Genomic DNA, 24935 nt, shown 5'->3' with positions numbered 1-24935 from the left:
TTTTACTCAGGACCTGGGTACCAGTTTGGCTTGATCGGGCCCTGGTTTTTCTCTATATATCAGTATTATCATCTGCCTTTTTACGCCAATGTTGCCAACTTTGGTGGCTGCTTAGATAAGTTTTGTGGCGGTATCAATCAATCTATATCATTATTAATTTAAATAAAATATTTTCTAGATCTATCTCCAGTTCCGTCGTTTGGAATATTTTTAAAGGAGGGGGAGGGGAGACACAAACGACTTGCTCTTCATGCAAATTTTGTCGAAAAATAACAAAAAACACTTCCACTTTTCCTTGAAAGCATTGTTTTTTCAAAGTCATGGTGTGTGTGTGGGGGGGGGGGGCATTGACATGCTGTTGAAGTTCCTTAAATGACGGGCATGTCTCTTTCTTGCTGTCCATCTACTATATATCGACCTCTGTATTTGTCTATCTTTCTATCTATCTATACGATCTATGCGTATCTACCTCTGACAGTAATTAACAATCTTTTTTTATTTATATACAAGCAGCCGCCTACGGCGGCTGTTTGGCTTACTTGTCATTCACCATTTTACGCCAAGAAGTCATAAAATAACAAAAATCGCATCCATTTTTATGTGAAAGCATTAGGTTTTCAAGTCGTAGCGGCGCCCCCCCCCCCCCACCTCCCGTTGTTCTTTAAATAAAGGGTCTATCTCTCACTGTACATCAACCTGTAGATTTATCTTTCTCTGGATCCATGCAAATTTACCTCTGATAGTAATTAGTAATCTTTTTTTCAAAGAAAAAAAGTAATTATTCGAAAAAATAAATAAAAAACATTTTTTGTACACTCAATATATATTATCTACCTATTCGATCTATCTCTAAATTTTCTCATCTATCTCTATTTATTTTGATCTAACCTCCAATCTTATTCCCTAACAAAAAGAAAATCATGCAAAAAAGCGCGCTTTCTTATTTATTAAAATAGCACAAAAAATTGGTGTCTCTGTGGTACCCAGAGTTTGCTAAAGTATAAAAATCATTGTTTTTATTGAAATTAGAAAAAAAGTGACTGGGAACAAAACGATCCAATGTGGTCCGTCTGATTAACCGAAATCGAATGTTTAGCAAAACATCTCAGGGGAGGGGGAGAAACAAATGAAATACCTAGAAAGAAAAAAGCGAATGAATCCTTCGAAAGGAAGAAAAGAAAAAAAGCATGTTACGTACTTCAGTTAGATCACGTGGGATTCGAAGCAGTCAGCGGACAGCAGATCTTCGGTGAAGCGATAGCTCATATCTTCGTTCTGCCTTTAAAAAATTGTAAAAAAAAAAAAACTTTTGAATATTTTGGAAAACTTTTTTTTCTGTAGAGGAGGAAAACTTTTTTTTCTGTAGAGGACAAAATTTTCTGGCTACTACATAGTAAAATTGTAGAAAAGAGGTTATTATATTTTTCACGGAATGCGTTTAGAAAAAAATTAAACCCAGAAAAAAATGCAAAATTAAGAATTTTTCAAAAATTCATAAAAAAATACAAAAATTGCTCTATCTTCAAAATTTTTTTGTTCATCATATTTGAAATTAAATTTCTGACACTATAGTACAAAAAATATTTGTCTGGCACGATTGGTTTGGGGTCTGTGAGGTTAAAAGTACTAAAAAGTGCTAAAAATCACATAAAACATAAAATAACTTTTTTCTAATTAAAATATCAAAAATCGAAGCCCGAGGTGCACAACTTCAGCAAAAACTACACCTGTATACCAAATTTCATCTTTCTAGGCCTTACCATTTTCCCGGGATGGGCGCCACACACACACACACAAACATCTTATTTTATTATATGTATAGATTTGGTATATTTTTTAGAAAATGATATTTTGAGTTTCCCTAGTAAAATTCCTGAGTGATCAATTTTTGTTTTATTTTTTTTAAATTTTCATATGCATTTTATTTTGTTAATAATTAGTATTGCTTTTTGTACTTATTAATGTTGTTTTTGGTTAGAATTCCTAATGTACTTACAGCAAATATAATTCTTTTTAGGGTATTTTGCCTGTAGAATTCCTTGGAACTGAGTGGCCTCATCGAGCACTCTCTTTATTGACTAATGCTCGCCAAATCTTGGCTCATTATCAGCGTCAGATGCGAAATAAGAAAGAAAATACTCTTCCCCTTTTTTTCTGGAGCTTCAAGTAAGAGCATCTAACTTTGATCAAGATCCAATATATTAGCACCAATTCCCTAAAATGTCTTATTATAAGCTACTCCAAACATAGTTAAACAAGCAAACTTAGCCTATCAACAATCCTGACGCATCCATGATACCAGTAACGTGGTCTAATATTAGGCTTATGTGTTGTATTAGTGACAATAAACGACTGATTTACAAATATGCCCTTAACAGGCTAAAACAAATATTCTTCTATGCTGCATTCTTGCAAAAGTTAACAGAATTTGGGCCAAATTTATACTCTATTTCTATAGTGGCCACAGAAGAAATTTCAGCAGTCAAAAGTTTGCCACAGACAAAAACTTGCTATTAATGAAGGTTTGCCGCCACAGAGCTTCATCTTTTCTAACCTATTTAGAAATTTGCCACTGATTATAATTGTTTAATTTATTGCCCAGTGATGACAACAGTAGTACATCTGATTTTTTAATATTTTTTGATGTAGTAATTTTTGATTTAAAGTCCAAGTGTGAAAACTCTTTTTGGCCGCTGTGCAAGCATAAAGCTAGTTTAAGTAACTGATGCATAGGGGCATCTATGGTGTTCTTAATAGTGGTACACCTTTAAAATTCCCCATTTAAAAAGAACAATTTGCAAACTTTAATTATAAAATATTTATTTTGATTATAAACTAGCAACAGCAAATAATATTATAATCAATCAATTAAAACTTGAATAACGTAAAATCTTGATTTTCTTCACTTCAGTGTTTTAGAGATGTACCCGTGCATTGATGCATGATTTATTTATGTACTGATTATTGTTCATATTTTCATTGTAATAAAACACAAAATCCTGTAATGTATTATATTTTTGTTAATTTTTTTCCCAGGGAGTTATCACCATCTCGTCAGGTAAGTTAATTTTGTTTTTCTGAGTACTTTTTCAATTTGCAATATCCTTTTGTTAAAAGTTATTACACTCAGCATTTTATTTATAGGCTGAACTAATGTCTATGATTGATACTCTTTTGAAACAAAATCGTTACAAAGATGCTGTAAGTTTTCTTGTACTTTTACTTAAAAAGGTTTTTTAAGAAAAGTATTTACTTACTATTGGCTGTATCACAATGAATGATTGTCAGGGTTCGTACTGGTCATGGAAATCCTGGAAAGTCATGGAAAAAAAAAACCAAATTTCAGACCTGGAAAAGTCATGGAAAATTGAAATTTTCATTCAAAATCATGGAAATTTTTTTCAAGTCATGGAAAAAGGTCCTGGGCAAAGAGAAAGTCACAGTTACTAAAAGAACGTTAGAAATCTTAAGTTAATTAATAGTATAGCACATAAAAGTTTCTAAAAGTCGAAAATTGAACAATCCAAAAATCAAATCTGAATTTTGAAATCTCATTGCATCCACTTCTATCGCAACCACTCGCCTTTTCTAGTGATGTTATTTTACTGCTTGGACATCACTTATATATATATATATATATATATATATATATATATATATATATATATATATATATATATATATATATATATATATATATATATATATATATATATATATTGAATTAATTATTTTCAACACTTCTTATGTTTTATATTCTGTAGTAGCAAACTTGCAAGTTCTTGGTTTGGCCAAGCCACTCTAAAAACGCAATTCAACTGCATCCGAGTTGGTTTCAATCGCTCGTAATAACTTTATTATAAAATTTATCAGAGTTTATCTTAATTTGTTGAAGGTTTTAGAAAATAAAGATTGTTAGTCAGCTGATAAAATACAGAAAAGGGGGAATTCTAATACTCTAAAACAGTAGTGCCCAACATACGGCCCGCAAAACTAATCCATGCAGCTCACTGCTACGTTCAATGTCAGAAATCACACATGTGCTTAAATTTCCAATTTTTTAAATTTATATGCACTTGAAAATGTGCAAATAAGTAAACAAAACAAGTACTTTTGAATCAGAAGATTTATTCATTACTGAATGTTTTTTTTTATATAATTACAAGGATTAGAAACATAAACTAAACTATGTTGCTTTACTTTAAAGAACCAGTTGCCTTTGTCCCATTGGTTATCATTCTGCCTGTTTATAAAAAAAAAGTATTAGACATTTAAGCATCATTATATTCCATTTACTGCAATTTTACTTTACTTAAACTTATATGATGACGACAAATAAGAATAGTTTAGTTTTTTAAATGTACTGATATTTTTTCTCATTACGTGTAAGTTCTTCAATGAAGTAGTGGCATTCATGTAGAAGTTTTTGCTAATGCTCATTTCTAAAAATTGCCAAGTTAGGTACTAAATAGTGTTATTTTTTTCATCCAAATAGAGTATGAACCCTGGATTGTGAAGTGTGTTGTTGTATGTATAACAATTTAATCTAGCAAAACAGTGTAGAACAACGTTTAATACCTCTTTTTTCTTTTTTTTTTAAGAAAAAAATAAAGAGATTAAAAATTGAAAAGAGCTTCAGTAAGCTACTATCATCTGACAAATGTTAATGTTATAAGATTTGTAAAGTACTATTTATGGAAAATCTCTTTTAGCTGTGAAATATTATTCAAGTATTTTTACATAATTTTGGAATAAAAGTATTTGCTAGCTATTGGTTATATCACATTGAATAAATGCGAAGAAAGTCATTGTGTCAGAATATAATCAAGCTGGAGCAATCTGAAGGAGATATTAAACAAGTTGTTGTTTAATATCTCCTTCAGATTTTTTATTTTAAAAAAGGGAAGAAAGAGAGAAAAAATAAAAACAAAAATAAGAAGCTTCAGTAAGCTGCTATTTCCTGGCTGAGCACAAACAATTTTATAAAATTTGCCTTTTATAAGCTACTTGAAAAAAAATAAGTAAAGTCCAATTTTAGGTAAATGTTCTTTTAGTTGTCAAATATTATTCAAGTATTTTGATGAAAATTATTTCTGGTTAGGTCCTAATGATTTTATACTTAAAAATAGAGATCACTTTTCATGTTTCTAATAAGCACTAATTAAATTTTTATTTTCCATAGTAGAATGTGATTCTACAACTATTTAGCTGTAAAATAGGCCACTTCAATGTGCTACAAATTTTAAACGCTAGTATCAAAGCAGCTTGCGAAATAAATATATTCTTTGTTGTTTTAAATAGCTACGATTTAAACATATTGAATTTAGTTTAATCTTTATTAATAAAAAATCTAAAAGTCTCTCTGTCAGGATCTCTATGACGCGCATAGCGCCTTGACCGTTCGCCCGATTTTCATGAAATTTAGCACAGAATTAGTTTGTCTTGAAGCAATTTTTCGAAAATTTGATTTTGTCCTTTTTCTATTCCAATTTCAAAAACATTTTCCCGAGCAAAATTATCATATGGTGGACGAGTAAATTACCAAGCTATCATAACGTGAAACCGTAACTTGGGCCAGCCAATTGGCAAGAGATTCACCACACATTATTTGTAAATATACAGGCAAACCAAAAGACCTTTTAATTTTCTACTACGGACAAAGCCGTGTGGGTGCCACTAGTATTTTAAATATATTTATAGTTTTTCTTCACGTTTTTTAAAAATCAGTGGTTTGGTCTTATAGTATTATGAATAATTTCAAAGTAAATTGTTTCAGAACTGAAGAAAAACTTGGAATATGTAAGCTAATTACATTTATATACGAAGATCTTATTTGTACTTTTATTTGTAATATAGATTCAAGTTGGGATGAGAATAATAGAAGTTGCTCTGAAAGGCCTTATGTATTACCAGAAACATGATAGGATTGCATTGAGGTATAATCATAATTACTGCTATTCCCTCCTTTTATATTATTTTAATAAATGTAATGTTTGTTATTTAGTTTTACCTTGTTGGACACATAATCTGCACTGAAAATTAATTTTTAAATGCATTTTATTCCATAAAAAATATTAATTTTTGGCATGTTTTTGGGCTGCTTTCACAGAATAGTAAATAACAAAGTAGGAATTGAAAGAATGAGTTAATAGAAAAATGTGAACGAAGTACAAATTTTTAATTATCATTTTAGAGTGTACTACTGAATTTCATGGATATTGAAATCGCCAAATTCTAAACATAGTTTCAGTTATCAGCAATTTTAAATTCTACTTTGTGACTGAAGCTTTTTTTGCTTATATTGTATTATTAAGTTAAGAAAAAAAAAATATTTTGACAACAAATTGTATCATCTCATTATTTTAAAATATATATATATTTCTTGCAGTTTCAGCATTTTTCTTGGTTTCTTGGGCTGGATTAGCTATATAATTGTGTTGCTTTTAAAAGACTACACAAATCTAAGTCATACATCTTTAGAATCTTCAGTGAAACTGCCAGATGATAACTTTTCTAAAGTTAGATGCATTGCTTCATATGGATTTATTGGATTTATAGTTACATTTATGTTGCATAGTAAGTATACCTTTGAATACCTTACATACAGCACCTAAAAAGAGCCCTCTAAATCTTGTTAATACTACCTATTGTATCAGAGGGTAAATGTGGTAAAAATGGTAAAGGGAAGAAAAACAAACTGATGACATAACTTCCTTTTACTCCAATTTGTCATTTTCCCATTATTGGAAATTTTAATGTGATTCAATAGTTTACTCTCTAAATATCACCAACAATAGCCAAATTGAAACCAAAAAAAAAAAAAAAAAAAATCGCCAAGTTGGCGACAAAACTTGGCGACCAAAAGACTGGCGATATATCAGCAACTGCCCGCTAAATTGTAACGCCACTTGAGTTTACATCGAAATTAACAATGATTTCCCCCCAAAAAGGGGCAAATTACCCCTTTAGAACCACCCAAATGCAACCAAAAAGGGAGGTGCACAACTAGACCCCACTAGGAGGCTACGTACCAAATTTCAACTTTCTAAGACATACCATTCTTGCGTTATGCGACATACATAGGCACATACGTACATACAGACGACATGAGAAAACTCGTCGTAATTAACTCGGGAATCGTCAAAATGGATATGCGTTCTTAGGCATTATCTGTCAAAATATTTGATATTTTTTTGTTTTCTTGACTTTCCGGTACTGGGGAAATGGTATTAATAATACTTACCTATTTTTATGTGAGGGGACTCTCCATATCTTGACGCCACACTAATTAAATACAGTTCCCAAACTTTCGTTCTTTCCTGCATGCGTAGTAAGGGAAATGTAAACAAACTGCAAGGTGCTTGATTGACGGTTCAGTTAAAAATCACAGTGAAAAAAAAATCTTGTCCGTCAATGTAACGGTTTCAACGAAATTAAGTGTTGCCAAAAATATTTTTTTTTGAGTTTTCTTAGTGAATTTCATCGAACTTGCAACCAAGAATATGTAAATTGTGTGGAACGTCATCGAAGCAGTATTTAAGCGGTGGACATCCGTCCATCGATCTCGCTTTCCCCTGTTTCAACTACCTGGATGTCTCCTCCTGCCTAAACTGTGGTAGTGGGCTACCAGCCCTGGGATCTGCCGTCCTGTTGATGATGGAATCACGTTCCACTTGATCTACATGCCAAATGAATTGCGCCGGCCGGCCTTACGTGGATGTTTCAAGACTTCGTTTGGAATCAACTGGCGGAAGATGATTTGAGATCGCTGGACTGTTCTTCCATTATCAAGATGAACTTTTTTAGGAGCACCTGTGGTATAACTATCTATATATATAAAACGCTTATGCGTGGCGTAAAACGAGCCGTTATTTCTTTCTCTCCGTTGGCAGCGATCCGCTTTGTTTACGATCGTTGTTTACAAGTGCTGCGGACTCGCTTCTAGCGTTAGATGTCTAGCGGTAGAATTTTGGTTTTTGAATGAGTGTTTTCGATCACTTGAATATAATTAACAAAGAAAAGAGCAATGTGCTTGGGAGTATTTAGATGAAAGATTTAAACGCTGATCGGGAAGAAATGCTGCCGATAGGATTAGGCGGGCAAACGCACGCCGTGAACCGCGAATTGCAAATCCAGTGAGTTCTGTAAGTGTTTTCAAACATATTTCCGGTATAATCATGCACTTTACTGGAGAAAAGAGTTGAAATGACAGTGATAGTATTGAAACTGGAGAAAAATATTATTTTATTTAAAAAAATAAAAATAATAACACTGATACTTATCCTCGAATACTACTTATTTTATCCGATAGTAACGTGCCTTTTAAATTCAAACGTGAACAAGTTCCTGTTAGATTAGCCTTCCTAATAACTATAAATAATACACAGAGTCATACTTTTGATAAAATTTTTTTAGATTTGACAAAACCACTCAGTCACAGACGTGTCATATGTAAGGCATTCAAGAATCATAGTATCTGAAAACCCAGAAATTTTCTATCATGTATGCGGAGAAGTATTATGAGTTTCTTCTTTTTTTTAAAAAATCCTTTGCAAAGTTAATGTTGATGTCGAAAGGTTTTTCCCTTAACCATAGTGCTTACAAAAAATAAAGTTCCCTACTTACGAGGGCTGCAGAGTCAGAGGAAAAATGTCCCACTCCGACTACAGGATTTTTAGAGACTACGACTCCTTTACACAAAAATAGTTGGACTCCGGCTGTGACTCCTGAAATATTGGGAGAGCTGCGAATTTTGAGAGAAAATTACTGACTCCGTCTCTTGAAATTTTAGACCTTCGACTCCGACTCCTTTCCCATAAAACCTGTCGGACTCCACAGCCCTGCTACAGCTTACCAGGAAAAGAAGGTGGATGACCTTAATGCAAAAACATCATTTATAATTGGTTGTTTGTTATTATTTTGGAATAGATAGGATTAGCGAGACCATGCCTCTTACTATTTGGTGCTTTCTGGAAGATTCTACCTATTACAAATGTTTCCCTTCAAGGTCATCCGCCTTCTTTTCGTGGTCAAGCTTAACTAACTGCAACCTGTAAATACTGTTTTTTTTTTTTCCAACCACATTTTTTTATATACAGTGAAGCACTGCTTATACGTTTTTGAAGGGACTATGAATAAAGCGTACAAATGAAAAAAATGTATCAATGGTAAAGAAAATGTATATTAGACCCTCCAGGGACAATTTAAAAAACGAATAGAAGAGAAACATATAAACGTGCTTCACTGTATTATGTTATTCCACATAGACTAAATGAATTTATTGGACAATTCTCATTGCAAAACATGTCACTTAGTTTTGCAATGCATTGAAGTTAAGAACTGAACAACAATGACAAAGTAAAGCAACAAATCGAATTGTGAAGACCTGAAGAGCGAAACATTTCACATACTTTTGCAATGGCATTGATGTTAAGAACTGAGTCACAGTGGCAAAGTAAAGCAACAAATTGAATCGGGAAACCTGATTTTACTGTTAATATGTTTTCACAAAATCATTTTGACCCTCTGCGTTATTTATAGTCATTAGGAAGGCTAATCTAACAGGAAATTGTTTACGTTTGAATTTAAAAGGCATATTGCTATCGAATGAAATAAATGGTATCCGAGGTATGACAAATATTAGTGTTATATAATAATCATTAAAATTTTTTTTTGCTACAATAATATTTTTCTCCAGTTTTATAATTATTAGTCTTAGGCCAACCCTTTTTCTCCAGTAAAGTGCATGATTAGTCCGTAAATGTATTCGGAAACACTTGCAAAATTCTCCCGATTTGAAGACTGTGTAAATTTGTGCCCCTTAGCGTATCGGCAGCATTTCTGACCAATCTGCGTTCAGATCTTTCATCTAAAGACTCCGTAGCCCACTGCTCTCTTCTTCGTAAATTATATTCAAGTGCTCTGAAGCCCAGAGGCTCAGTGGTAGCCCTTATACACTGCAGGTCCGGGTTTAATCTCCGGGTTGGGCATGATTGATTCAGCTGTTCATTCCGCCAGTGGGTCAATAAAATAAGTACCAAGTATGCTTGGGAATCCTGGGGGTTCCGCGTTAGGCTGACCTTAACTGGAACATCTGCCTAGCACCTCAGAGCCCTTGGTCAGAAGGAGTGAGATGGGTACAGTAGGCCTTGGGCCCTCTTAAGCTGTCGTGCCACTGGATTTGGTTTCTTGACTCTTAAAACACTCATTCTAACAATTTTTTCACTAAATCACTGCTTTCAGAGAATTTCAGAAGTTGCTTGCTCTTTGCAACTGTTAGACATTTTAAAACATATATATACACATATTTTGACACTGAACATAGTATAATTAGTGACGTGTTAACATTGTAGGATTTTTTTTTTCACTGCAATTTCTTTTGCATTCAGTAAATGTAGGAAAGAAAGATTATATTATGTTTGTAATTTTAGTACAAAAATGTTCCTTTGCATACTTTTCTCAAAAGATAATGGAATTGCAAACTTTTGCTTTATAATAATCCAATGCACGAGTTGCATGTCAAAGTAATTGTTCCCTTTTAAATGTATGAAAATCATAAGTGTTATGATATTCATATTAAGAAAAGAAGAAACCACCTTTTTTTAATACAGATAAAGCTAGACCAACATTTGGTGACCGGTGAGCGAGCGTAGCGAGCTCGGATCGCAAAGCGATCCGAAGGGACTGCGTAAGCAGTTCCGGGGGTTGGCGAGCGTTAGCGAGCAGGGGGCGATAGCCCCCTAGTTCTATTTATTGTTCATGTTCGCTGCAATATTTTTATTATTGCTGGATAGGATTCTACAAGAATAATATATTTTTAAGAAGCCTTTATTCTTGTTAACATGTTGTATTTTAGTACTAATAAATATTAATGATTTACTTAAATATGCTTTTTAATTTGACTCAACCAAGATACATTTGTGAGGTCCACCAAGAACTTTAATTAGTTTTTCCTCCTGACATTATCCATGGGGGGGTCGAGTCTGAAAAAAAAACTCAACATTCATTCAGGCAGTGGCGTAGCTAGACCTGACTTTCGGGGGGGTTACTTCTTATATATATATATATATATATATATATATGTATAATCGCTTGGAATTTTTTCCTTTTCTTCTTTTTTTTTTCTTTCTCTTCTCTCTTCTTTTTCTCTTTTTTTTGAGACTAACTTTTCGGGGGGGTTTTGTCCCCAAAACCCCCCCCTTAGCTACGCCCCTGCATTCAGGGATGAGCAAAATGGAAATTAAGGTCCATTTTTGAGTGAAAATTATTTCGCGAATACAATAGTTCCTTTTTTGTAAAAGGAAGTAAAAAGTCTCATGTACTACAAAGAAAGTAGCAATATCGAACAGATTCATCAGCAGGAGTTCATGAAGATACAAGCTTATATTTCTTAATGTGTTCGGTGAAAAAATCTTGGTATTTACGTATTAACGCCCCGCTGCAGAAGTTGCACTAATGCGCCAATAAAGAGCAATCACTTGGCACATTTGTTGTTAGCATGCAATTATCTTTTGGATTCCTCGTTTTGGTAGCAAGGGAAAGCCGCCAAATCGGTAGCTGCGGTGGCGTTAATACGTAACAATCAAAATCTTTTTAGTTACTTGATGAGAAAAGCATATTAATGATTATATACTTACAGTCAAATATCCTAGGAAAAAAGAAAGAAAAAAAACTGAACTACATTTGTTTTTGAGCGATTCATTTGCAACTTGAGTGAACTCATAAGAAATTGAAACTATGTATACAAATTGTAGTATGTACAACAAATAAAATAACTATGAATTAATTGGTTCGGTTGAGACCCCCCCCCCCCCTTCTTTCATTTCATGTATACGAATTAAATAACTATGAATTAAAACTTGATATAATTTAAAACCAGCTCTTTTTGAGCAATTTATTTTGATATGCAATGTATAAAAATAAGTTATTTATCATACCTTAATAAAATAGTACTCCTTTTGAGGTTGGTAGGATGGGGTTCGTCTTTTTTGTGATTTTGCGTGACATTTCTCAGGTTACTACAAAGCATGAATGAATTCAAAGCAGAAATCTGTACATAACAATCTATATGAATTTTGTTGTTAAACCTCAAATCTTGGTTTCTTCTGAATTTTTTTTCCTTAAAAAGGATAAGTTTTGTTTCAAAAAAAAGTTTGATTTTTTTTTACTTATTATTTTTTTAGTTCTAAATGTTTAATAATGGTTAATGGTTAGCTATTACGTTATGAAAATTTATTATTTACTGCTTTGTTTTGTGTTTCATTGTTGCCACATGTCATGCATTATGTTAGTATTTTGCTATAACTGTGTAGCAATATTTTAGCATCCTTTTTTGGTTTACAATACTTAATTTTTTTTCTCATGAATATACAATAGAAAGCATCCTGAGCAAAAACACAAACTTATTTATAGTATAAATAGGATTTTTTATTATATTGGTTGACATATAAAGCAACAAAAAGCAACTTTGTGGATCATATACCGATGCAAAACTTCTTTTTCTATCAAACCTAAGTTTTTTTCATTGAGATCGATGAAGAAATAGAAGAAATTTGATTTGAAAGTAAGCAAACTTGCATCACACAATACAATTATTTTAGCTATTTTTTAAGTCAGGATCTGAATACCAGAAGGTCATGGTGCCGAGTGTTCCAGATTTGGGGTGTACTTTTAAAAATTCAGTATAATTTCCTAAATAAACATCAGAAGTTTTTTCTGTGAAGTTCCTTGTTAATAATGTTAAATAGTTTTGTTTTGCATATTTAATATAAGTTTTTACAAAAACTGTTTGCTTGGTTTTGCAGTTCAGAACTCTCCACCTGTGTATTATATGTACTTCTTACTACCTGTTCTGTTATGGATGTTAGTTTCATTAAAGTAAGTTAGTTTGCTCATTGTGAAATTTCATTGAGTCTTGAACAATGATTGTAACCTGTCTTTAAATGTTTCTTGGATTTATAAGTTTTAATACATTCTTTGCATGCATAAATAAAGGTTCTTTATATTTATTGAAATAACTCTTATGTCCCTATTTTTGTAACATATCAATTTATCATGTGTTAGTTTATTTGAGCATTTGACATTCATACTAGTGAGAAGTGTGTCAAACACATTAGTGAAAAATATAATTAATCTATTAATATTTTCCAGAACTTGCCTATATGTTTTTCAATTTCTCTCAAAAACCTTTTTTTTTTTCTAGATGGGATTTAATTCAATCCGCAAAATTGCAAATACAAGGGCGGAATAATATCTACAAGTTCATAGGTTTAGTGCTGCTCAGTTTTGTTGCCTTGGAATTACTGGTATGATAACTTATTTTATAATGCAAATCCTTGCTTAGTCACATTTTATCAATGGGGTTGCAGAATTGGATGGGTTTTCTGGTGAGTTTTCAAAAAGAGAATTGAAAATATTTTATTACGTACATCAAACTTAACAGGTCTCTCTTTTCAAATTTTACCAGGGGAGGGGGGGGGGGAGTAAAAAGTAAATATTCAATTCAAATTATACTGAAAAATAATAAAAATTATGCTCACTTTTTATCTAAATGCATTAAATTCTCAAAGTCAGGGAGGATCAATTGCCTCCTCCTGACCCCCCCCCCCCCCCCCCCAATGGTGGTTCTGCTTCTTAAAAAGCTTAGCCTTTGTTTCTTTAAATCCATTTTTTAATTTCTTTAAAAAGCTTAGCTTAATATCCTTTTTCATTTGTGTAATTTAAATAAGTAATTTCCGTTGTGAAATGATTTTGATTATTATGGGGCGAAATATCTATTTAAATTACAATATTAAAGATATTTGATAAATGGTTTTTAATTTTGTAAGTTAATGAATTGATACATATTTAAACTTAACAAACATATATTTTTTTAATAATAACTAATAAAGTGATATTTTTGATGCATAAAATGCTTTTTATTTTCTTGATTCTAGGTCTTATCTTTTTTCAAAAGAGAAGTAATGTCATTTACTTTGTGGGCTATTGCTGTGTGGCCATTTTTTTCACCTCTCACGTCCCCACATAAGGTATATTAGATATTTGTTTATTATAGCTCAAATTTTATGCATATTTTCAATTTTTCAGTGAACATTTTGAAAGAATTTTGCTGTAGTGCATAAGAACATTTGAATTCAGTTTACCATGCTTGCTTGTGTGTAAGCTGAAATTTTTTGTTAGTTTTTAACGTCGAAATTCAGCAGTGACTAATGGTGAAAAAAAAGGCTAAGTTAAAAAAAATTACTAATAAAACTTAAATTTACTCTAGCAAAGCATTCTTGTTGAAAGAATCTTTTCCAGTGCCATCAGGTTCTGATAAATTTGTGTTGTTCCACAAAATGCCTTTTTCACTCATATACAAATTGTTTGAAGTGCTGGTTTTAATTTTCTGGAAATGGGAGGGAGTACTTGTTATGTTGAAGTTCAGTTTTATAAAATATAATTACACTTTTTAATTTCATACATTCACACCTTACCCTTTAATATTTTTGAGAAATTTATGGTTTTGATTTGAGGTAGTTTACATTATTTAAAAATTTTTCTACTTCATGTCTTCTAAACCATAGCTGATGCTTTAATAAAGCATTAAAGATTTCACAGATCTTTTTTAAGGCTTGCAATAAGTCTTATGATATATCATGTGATATTGTAAGAAGATGAAGTTTGCTTTTTATGAGACATAAAGTTCCAAAATAATACAACAATTAAATAAAACTTGCTAAAAAAATATAGTTAAAGATACATGTACTAGTGTCCTTAATTAAACTTCCGTGCTTTAAAATTTTCTAGCCATGAAACTGTTGCTCATTAAGTAACAAAATTTTCTGTGCAGCATGATGAAGGGAATTTGTTTCAGAGAATAAAAAAAATGGTTAAAAATTTCTCCACCACAGGCTTTTTAACGAAATATATTACTTCTTGATCGTCAAACCTCCATCCGTATGACTTCTAACTTTGGATGCATTTGAAACATCTCATAAATTGTTATAATCCAATAACTTTACCTTGTAGCAGTTCCCAGAGCATACTGCGGTCAGCTATTAGTCCAGGATCTGAAAGGGGTTGAGCATGCATGGAAAGGCTGACGCAATATTATTTCTGATTATTGTTACAGGCACGATGGTGATTATGAAACCACATGTCATCGCCCCCCTGGGTGGTCGACAACCCCGGGGGAGGGGGAAAGCAGTGGGGGGAGCCGTTTACTAAAATACTCATAACTGGCGAACTATTTGAGATAAAACACTGAAAAAAGTGGCAATCGACGCAACAAAACAAGGGTTTCCAGGGGCGTAGCTAAGGGGGGGCTTGGGGACGACCCCCCCCCCCGAAACGTTAGTCTCAAAAAAAGGGAAAAAGAAGAGAGAAAAAAAAGAAAAAAAAGAAGAAAAAGAAAAAAAATCAAAACTACTTTTTTCTGAGTAACAAAGGTCAAAAATTCACTTTACTCCCCCCCTTCCCAATGCCATTGAAAATCTGCTCCATGTGTGACCCTCAAGCATAAAGATGCCTTCCTCTGCTGCGACAATTTTTTGATAATTGAGTGAAATTTGACACTTCGCTTTAGAAATGAGTTTGATTTATTAAATATTGTACGTATATGCAGCCTTTCTTTGTCATAGATTCTGCAAATTGTTAAATATGTTTAATTTTATGAGCCACGCAGTGGGAATATTGCATACAGTAGAATCTATATATATCGAATTTCACATTAAAGAGAAAAAATCGAGATAAAGAGATTTTGAGATACGGGGGCTTTAAGAAACTTTTTATAGAAGTTTGAAATATGATGGTGAAAATTTGAAATCGATACTAAAGACAATATGGGCTCTTGATTAAAATTCCTCTTTATTAGTTTTGTTAGGCATTTATTCTATTATTACATTATTAAGTGCTTTATTGCGAGTTTAAGGAATCATTTTGACAGTAAAAGAAACTTTAAGCATATCTTTTTCAAGGAAGTCTTTTATTGCTTTTTGGTCCCTGATTTTATTTTTTTTTTGATTCATTATTTATCCTCTTGAGGTTAGCAATTGTTGCAAATCTAACTTGGCCAGTATTCTACAATTTTCCTTTTTTCATCACTTGAAAAAAAACTTATACTTTCTTTTCACTCCAATCATTTCGGTTTTCTAAGGAATCACAATTTTAAGAAAGAGAGCAGCCAAAGAACAGTACTAATCCAGATAACAGAGCGAAATGGCTTTTAACTTGAATGACCCTTAACCATGAACTTGAAATGTCCATTTTTTTACATGTCGAGCCTGTGAATTTCACCCCTTTACTCTTCTGCCAAGAAAGTGCGCGAAACGACTGTCCTTTGGTTGATCTTCCTGGAAAGCCTATTCGTGGAATGCATTTCTCCCTTTTTTCCATGCCTCCTCAGCTCTTGAAGACAATTCCTCTGTTTCTGAGTTGAAGAAAATGTTTTTGTTTGCTGCTTTAAAGATCATTGGGCTTTGAATTCAAAAATGATAGCATAACTGGAATTCGAAGCGATAGAGGTTTTTGTTGGTCTGGTCTCGTGTGTGTCATAGGTCATAGTCAAAACGACCTTTGCTAACTAGAGTATCCATTGCAATCACATTGATTTTTCAGCCAGTATTTACTGCATATTCTTTTGGAAACGTACAGTCTGGTTAAAATAGTACATTCTAAATGAAAGTTGTTGCATAATGAAGCGAGCAAAACCGATAACAAGCTTTTTTAAACCCAAAGAAAATTAAAATGACGAAAAGGATTGCTATAAAAAGAGAAAGTTAACGTTATCTGAAGAAAACGAAGTACAGTCTGCAAAGCAGCAATAGTCCCATCGGACCCTTCTGAAGGTAATTTTATTTTAATTCAAAAGAAAAACTGCATAGCATTACATGAATAAAATGTTTAAAAATGAAATGAATCTAGATTATTTCTATTAGCTTGGTTCACATTAAAAAGTAGAAAATAAAAAAGACTTCTGTTTATAATACACGAAAATTGCTGTTGCTCTCTTAAATAGATATTTATGTAAATTCTAAAGCAGCTAATAAAATTAAAAATAAAGACTTGAGAGGAGAACAGATGGTATGCATTTGAGCGAATAACTTTCTACCGCCTATATTTCTTCCCTAACTTTTTTCATTCAAATTTTATTAGCTGCTTTAGAATTAGCATAAATGTAAATACATAAAAAGCAACATATAAATATAACGATATGAAAAGCAATTTCATTTTTTTGCGGGTTATAATTCAAGAAGTCTTTTTTTATTTTATTTCATACTTTTAGTGCAAACCAAGTTAGTAAAAATAGTCTTTATAGTCTGACCACGGATGAGATTGAAAGTCAAACATCCAGTTTACAGGCGGAAATGGAAGTATCTATTAGTTTTCAGGGTTGCCAGCTTTTGTAGATGTGTGTTAGCCTCTAAATTAAGCAGTCACACTGAAATGAACGGAACACGCTCATCAGATATTTGATTTTCCCCCTGATTTGGATAGACTGGTTTTGACAAGACCGTTGCTAGAAAATTTCACTTTAAATTAAATGGAGGGAAAAGAAAAAAAAGTTGAATTTTCCATAACATTAAAAAAAAATCTTTGCTTTTGTTTTGTTTGACACAAGTATTGGAATTGGGGCACTCCATTCCAAGGTATGTAAGCTTCACCTCCCTCTTATTTTTTTTAATACTAAAAAAATGTACACACACACACACACATATATATATATATATATATATATATATATATATATATATACAGTGCTTGATTTCTAAAAATTGAGGTACCGGAACTCTGTTAAGGGCGGACACACCGGGGGGTCTGAGGGGTATCCATACCCCCCCCCCCAGCTAAAGGGGGGTCCGGGGGCTCTCGGAAAATTTTCAAAATTTCAGTTTAAAATTACGCATTTTTAGGCTGTTTTTACTTCTCAATCAACAATAGTTTAGTGTTCAAAAAGTAAGGCTTGAAACAAATATTTTGACTAATCAAGTAAGAAGAAATTTCAGTCAGCAACATCAACACTTTAACACAGTCAATCAACAAGTCAAACTGCCAACCACGTAAGAAAGGGAGTATTCGGTTAAAAAGAAAGAAATATTTTATTGAACTCAAACTTTTTAATAAACATAATGAAAAGCAGTAAAACAATACAACATAACTGTTTCAAAAATTGTTCTTAAAATATACTCCAAAACTTCATCATGTTTTCTTCGTATTTGCCTTCTCTTGATCTTTCCTTACTCTTGACAGCTAGCGCCGAGTGGTGTCCAGAAACCAGCCAAGAGTTAACATACTTCTCTGGATCAAACAGTCTAAGAGGAGGTCCATTAATTTTCAAAAACATCAGGCCAGAAACCGTTCTTATGTTGAGTGAAGATCGCAGCGGTGTAATTATTAAGTTCATCTGAGAGAATCCTCTTTCACATTCACTTGATGAAATGGCAACCGAGTCAATTGATTGTTTTACAGGATTGAGGCTTTCTGGTAACTCTCTGGAGTAGATATATTCGCGTAAACCTGTAATTAACTGTCTTTCGTTAAGTTTGAACCTGGAAGCAAGTTTCCTCATTTCATTTTCCCCAAAAGTTATTGGGAGTTTCGTCGGCCAGGTTTTGGTATCCATAACTTCAAGAGTTGTAGCTAACTCAACATCTTTGTCATCAAGTAGTCTCGTTTCAATAGAAGTTTTAAGGGCCTTGTAAAATATTTTGGGGTTCAACGGCTGATTGTCTGATCTCCCTTCTTTTGTGTGGAGAGGAACTCCGAAAAAAGACAAGTTGTTTACTGCTTCTTGAGCCATTGTTGAGTAGGACCCTGGAACTGTTTTTCTTTCTTCAAATAAACCAACTGTGATTAGCAATTTTCTGTTCGCATAGTTCAAATCTGCATTACGATGTTGTAAAGCTTCACTTAGTTCTGAAAGTTCTTGCAAAGCATCTGCCATCAATCCCAGGTCTAGAATGAAATTAGTTTCTGTGATTTTGTTAAGAAGTCCGGAAAAAGTACTTTTATCTTTGCTGTCTCTAGATGGGTCATTTGAAGCTTCTTTAAAGTGTTCGACTAATGCTTCATATGACGTCCAAACAGCTGACACAGATCTAAAACTAGATGCCACCCAACGGGTGCTCAAGACTCTTCCAATTTTTAACATTTCTGTATCCAAAAGAGTTGCACAGCTTCGAAGTTCCCTGCTGTTCTTTGGTGAAGCATGATAGACAACATAGAGTTTGTCAATAAAAGATTTAAACCTATTAACTTCTGAAACAGACTTAATAACGTCTGACACTGACAGCTCAAGTCTATGGTTTGCACAGTGCCAAACAATAACAGAAGGAAATTTCTCACGAAATAATGTTGCAACGCCTTTGTGCTTACCGATCATAGTAGCAGCACCATCACAAGTTAAGCTTGTTAAATTATTACTTAAAAATACGTCAGATAGTCCATTAGACCGAAGACAGTTCATCAAAGAGTCAAAAACAGCTCTAGCAGTAACGCCATCTAGTTCTATTAGATCCAAAAAGACGTTAGTGGAGCCACTCATACCGGTTTTAGGCAAAGAACACCGAACGTATACTATTAAACTTGACTTATTACTTAAGGACGTGGATTCATCAATTATCAAACCAAGTTTTGTATCATTCTTAATGATTTCATCTACAAAGGTTTTCTTCATTTCCTTACTGATATGCAAAGCAATTTTAGCACAGGCTTTGTCTGAGTGCAAAATGCGACCCATGTTAATCCCATTTAATTCTTGCAAATCAACTTCCGTTTCAAAATTGTTAAAAGACTGATTTTCTTTAACAACCTTGTACGCCGTTCGGAAAATTTTCCCCGTTATTTCTTTTTCATGAGAGTTCTGTCTCAAAATAGTTTTCTCCAGTTTTCCGTCTTTACTTTCGATTAGGATTTCAGCAGCTGCCTTATGACCAGCACTCTCTTTGTGGTCAAAAATCTTTTTCCTTAAAGACGTTTGCTTTTTCTGTTTAGTGTCACCATAACTGTCTATTTCAACATTTGCCCATTCTTTTGAAATTTTCATACCTGTTTTTTTCTTAACAGATAAGATCCCTACTTCTTTACAAGTACTGCATCCTAACTTTCCATTTTTAATTAACAACCAGTCATATTTTTCGCAAAAATCAGTTTTTTGAAAATTAGTCCAACAATCTGGCAAGGCATTGTCGTTACACTCAACCTTTTGTCCTTGTTCTTTAGAGTGATGTTCGTCAGAATCTGAACTGGTTACCTTTTCAGTGCTAGTTGACAGTTGTAAGGTCGTTGAAGATGGTTGCGTGAGGTTGTCTTCACAATCAATGGTTCGCTTAAGTCTCTTAGTATCACCCGAGGGTAAAAAAAAATCGGTTAACTTTTTGTTCATCTTATTTCACAACAATCACACTCGCATACATTGATAAACTTCAACACAACTAACCTAAGTAACGTAACAGAGATAAATAAAAGACTACCGTGTGTGCAAGTGGGTAGCGCGTAGTAGAGTACAGTACAGGACAACACGGACTCCTGACTACGGGACTACGACTGAGCAACTGAGCATCTAGTGATGAACGAAATGGGGAATAGACGCCAGACGGACGAGTCTATCTCTAACCTGGAGGGGAGGAAGCTATACTGCACGTGCGCCGCGGCGGATGAGTCTACTCACTGACAAAGAATTTTAACTGTTTTCAAATAATTTAGTTTTTTTACAGAGAGAGGTTCCGGAACGCCGTTCCGCCTGAAATCGAGCACTGTATATATATATATATATAAAAGAAGTAACCCCCCCCCCCCGAAAGTCGGGTCTAGCTACGCCTCTGAGGGCTTCATAAAAGCTAAATATAATTATGGACTTATCTTGGTTGGTTTCTGAGTAAAATTCCATTTTTTGCGAACAAGCAAAATTTCTGAATAAAATGCGCAAAACAAACTTTTGTTGACCAAAATAAATTCCAAATCAAAATTGTTTGATTTTTTTTTTCAAATAAAATCCTAAATATCATTATTCAGTTTGTTAAAACTATTTAAGTACTGTTAACGGGTTGAAAAACAAAATGACAGTAGCAAGCTCGAACACGATTTGCAGTATAGTTCCGGATCCGAAGGGGGGTTTTGAGCATGCATGGAGACCTGACGCAAAATTATTTCTGATTATTGTTACAGGCACTATAATGATTATGAAACCACATGTCGTGCCCCCCCCCCCTCGGTGGTCGACATCCCTGGGGGAGGGGGAAAGCAGTAGGGGGACGCCGTTTACTAAAACACTCATAACTCGCGAACCGTAGGAGGTAAACACTAAAAATGTGGCGAAAAAGGCAACAGAACAAGGGCTTGAAAAACCTATATATGTTTATTTTTCTATCTTTGTTGGTTTATAAGTAAAATTCCTTTTTTAGCAGCCATGCAAAAATTTTGAATAAAGTACGAAAAGATTTTTTTCCAAAGATAAGTTCTTTTTTAAAATTATTTAACCCTTTAGGGAATCAATAAAATTTGATACTTCATCATTCAGTTTGTTTAAAACTTCTTAATTACTCGTATTACCAACGTGAGCGTTAAAAAGTGAAACAAAAAATGCAAGCACTGCCTAAGTTAACGCATTGAATAAAACGGCAGTATGCTAAGGAGGAAAAAAATAGCCTTATTATCCTTATGACGAACTATTCATTTTTCAGTTTACAAACTTATTCTAATTGCAAAGTATTCAGTTATGGCTTTAATTTTGTTATATACTGCTTTAAATTTGAGAGGAACTAGGGAACCAGGCCCACAGTAGTTTCAATTCAAATATAATTTTTATTTATTTCAATTAATTTATATTTTCAATTTCCACAAAAGAGTATTGCGGGTATTGTTTTGCGGATATTGTTTTTTATAATTTACCCAACAAAGAACAATGACACAAGAAATAATATGTTCTAAATAAATATAAAAAATGAGAAGCATCTTTGAGCTTTTATGAAAACGAATATAAATATAAAGTTATACACTAGAGTTCAAAAAAAATTAATTAAATAAAATTAGTAAAATAATGTGTATTAAAAAATAATTGCAGAATATCAATATGCATACATAAAGCATTAATATATCAGACATTCTGAAAGCTAGATCCTACTCTTTTTTGTTGACTTGTAATTGTTCTGTTGAATCGTTCTCTTCCGAGTATTTTGTAGTTTATGGGTTTTTGCTTTAGCCATAATAGCACAGTATTTACTGCAAGATAAATTATTAATAAAACATTTACAAGATTATTTACAGTTCTTGCCTGCGCAGGGTGGAATTAAACTCTCTGGTAACACTGGCTGCATCATAAGGTGTGGGACTTTATTGTTTTATTTTCATTCAAGTGAAACCCAAACTTGGTTACATCTAAAGGCACTGCTAAGGTATAGAGGAATTGATTCAATAGTACAGTTGAGCAATACTTCTTAGCACATGTTGGAAAGAATTGCAGGAGCATGGTAGAGAGCTGATATTATATTTATTTCTGATGGAAATGACAAGAAATTATTGTGTAATGGTTGCATTCGCAAGAAATACCTATTTTCTTCACAATTTTTTTTATAATACAGCTTCTAACAGTTGAAATTCTGAAGCACTCAGATATTGTTTTAATGATAAATCTAGTGTACAAAAGTTTCCGACTTTTTTGGTAAAGAGAAAGCATACTTTTTTGTTCCTATTTTACTTGTTGAAAATGTATCAAAAGCTTGTAAAATTTTAGATGTTTTTTTTCTGTAAGTGCTCCTGAAGATAGATGCCATTCTAAAGCTCTTTTCCTTTCCACAACACCAGCACATGAAATGGCAACCTCTGTCCTTTAACAAAGATTGTCAATAAGAATTCATTAGTTTCTGATCTATAAACTATTAGCTACTTTTTCCCCTATTCTGCACTGAATCATATGCAAGAAGATAGTCTGTTGTGTGCTTTGTCCTAGTTGGACTCGGGCATTTCAGAGAAATTTATTACTTGGCTCTCAGATTTTAAATAATATTCATTTTCGCTTTCAGAGTTACCAGACGCCAAAAGCTGATTCAATGCAGGAACAGATATGTTACATATTACATACACTGAAATGTACTTTTAAAGTTCTTTTTATTTTCAGGAATGGCTATGACACAAAACCACTGGTTTGGTACGTAGTGATTTTTTTTATAAGCGAAGGGGACTCTCCTGAACTTCTGGTTTTCAAGTTATGAAAACGACAGTGAGATGTACCGATTGTGTTTAAGATCCGCTCGTGTAGTTTGACTATTGGAGAGAAAATTTTATTATTTTTTATTTGGAGACCTGCAAAATCTTTGCTGCATTTGAAAGTATTGTTTGGGACATTATGGACCAGAGTCATTTCATCGATAACTTGAACTTTGTTCTTAAAATAGGGTGCTTCATCTAGAGTTTTGCTTCAAGAAGTATCATTTTCAATTACATTCACGAAATCGGACCTCTCGCTTTGCTTCAGTGAACCATTCTGATGAACCTAACCTAGCATTGGGCTTATTGTATGGGAATGATTTTTAGATGTAAACTAACATCACTTTTGAGCTAACGTTTCCCAGGTTGAATGTTTTTTTTTTTTGTTTTCTTTTGCTGTTTTGCAGTCGCTATTGAAGACATTGCAGGACTTCTCTGGATAAGAGACTATTCACATTTTCTTTAACGTTTCACTGAAATTTTGATGCTGCTTATGTGGCAATAGTCTTGCTCACTATGTTTCATAACTCAGGTGTAAAATCTGCAAAAAGGGTTATCCTGATAGTTTATCCTTTCGTAATTACTTCGTACTTGCAAACTTGCATGTTTTAATTTTTTAAAAAGTCATTGTGACCCATACTAAGCAGCTATAATGCGTTAAAGGTTAAATAATTAAGTAATTACTTAACTGGGACATTGTTTTGATAATATTACGAAATAAAACCGCCAAAACAGGAGAGCCACAAAATTTTCTTTGGTTTATGTCGAGTCTTCAAGGTACATTACGCAAACTTTTTTTTTTGTGAATTACCTCAAATGCTTTTTGAGCTTGCTTTTATTTCACTTTTCAACGCTCTGATAATAATTAAGTAATTTTAAACAAACTGTATAATGATGTTTCAGATTTTATTGGTTCCCTAAACAGTTAAATAATTTTGATAATTTGGGGGAAAAAAATGCATATTTTATTCAAAATTTTTGCTTGTTTGTGAAAAATAGAATTTTACTCAGAAACTAACAAAGATGTGATCATAGTCATATTTAGCTTTTATGAAGCCCTTGTTTTGTTGCGTCGATTGCCACTATTTTCAGTGTTTTATTTCAAATAGTTCGCGAGTTATGAGTTTTAGCAAAAGGCTCCCCCACTACTTCCCTCCCTCCTCCGGGGTTGTCGACCTTCCAGGGGGGGGCGACGACATGTGGTTTCATAATCATTATAGTGCCTGTGACATTAATCAGAAATAATTTTGCGTCAGGTCTCCATGCATGCTCAAAACCCCCCTTCAGATCCGGAACTATACTGCAAATCGTGTTCGAGCTTGCTACTGTCATTTTGCTTTTCAACGCGTTAACAGTATTAAATAGTTTTAACAAACTGAATAATGATATTTAGGACTTTATTTGAAAAAAAAAAAATCAACCAATTTTAATTTGGTATTTATTTTGGTCAAAAAAAGTTTGTTTTGCGCATTTTATTCAAAAATTTTGCTTGTTCGCAAAAAATGGAATTTTACTCAGAAACCAACCAAGATAGGTCCATAATTATATTTAGCTTTTATGAAGCCCTTGTTTTGTTGCGTCGATTGCCACATTTTTCAGTGTTTTATCTCAAATAGTTCGCGAGTTATGAGTATTTTAGTAAACGGCGTCCCCCTACTGCTTTCCCCCTCCCCCAGGGATGTCGACCGCCGGGGGGGGGGGGGGCACGACATGTGGTTTCATAATCATTATAGTGCCTGTAACAATAATCAGAA

At 33.2% G+C, this 24935-nt stretch overlaps 1 protein-coding gene across 1 annotated transcript in view; it reads left to right on the top strand.

The window, feature by feature from the left end:
• Positions 1-24935, top strand: part of LOC129225626 (GPI ethanolamine phosphate transferase 1-like) — a 109882-nt gene that overhangs the window by 49096 nt on the left and 35851 nt on the right. Inside the window, 8 exon segments of the mRNA XM_054860093.1 lie at positions 2018-2166; positions 3037-3058; positions 3145-3201; positions 5857-5936; positions 6389-6576; positions 12804-12876; positions 13202-13304; positions 13935-14027. Coding sequence (XP_054716068.1) covers positions 2018-2166; positions 3037-3058; positions 3145-3201; positions 5857-5936; positions 6389-6576; positions 12804-12876; positions 13202-13304; positions 13935-14027 — 765 coding nt within the window.

This window comes from Uloborus diversus, chromosome 7, assembly GCF_026930045.1.
Source record: "Uloborus diversus isolate 005 chromosome 7, Udiv.v.3.1, whole genome shotgun sequence".
Lineage (NCBI taxonomy): Eukaryota > Metazoa > Arthropoda > Arachnida > Araneae > Uloboridae > Uloborus > Uloborus diversus.
Note: the sequence above shows the minus strand (reverse complement) of the source record. Positions and strands in the feature narration are given on the sequence as shown.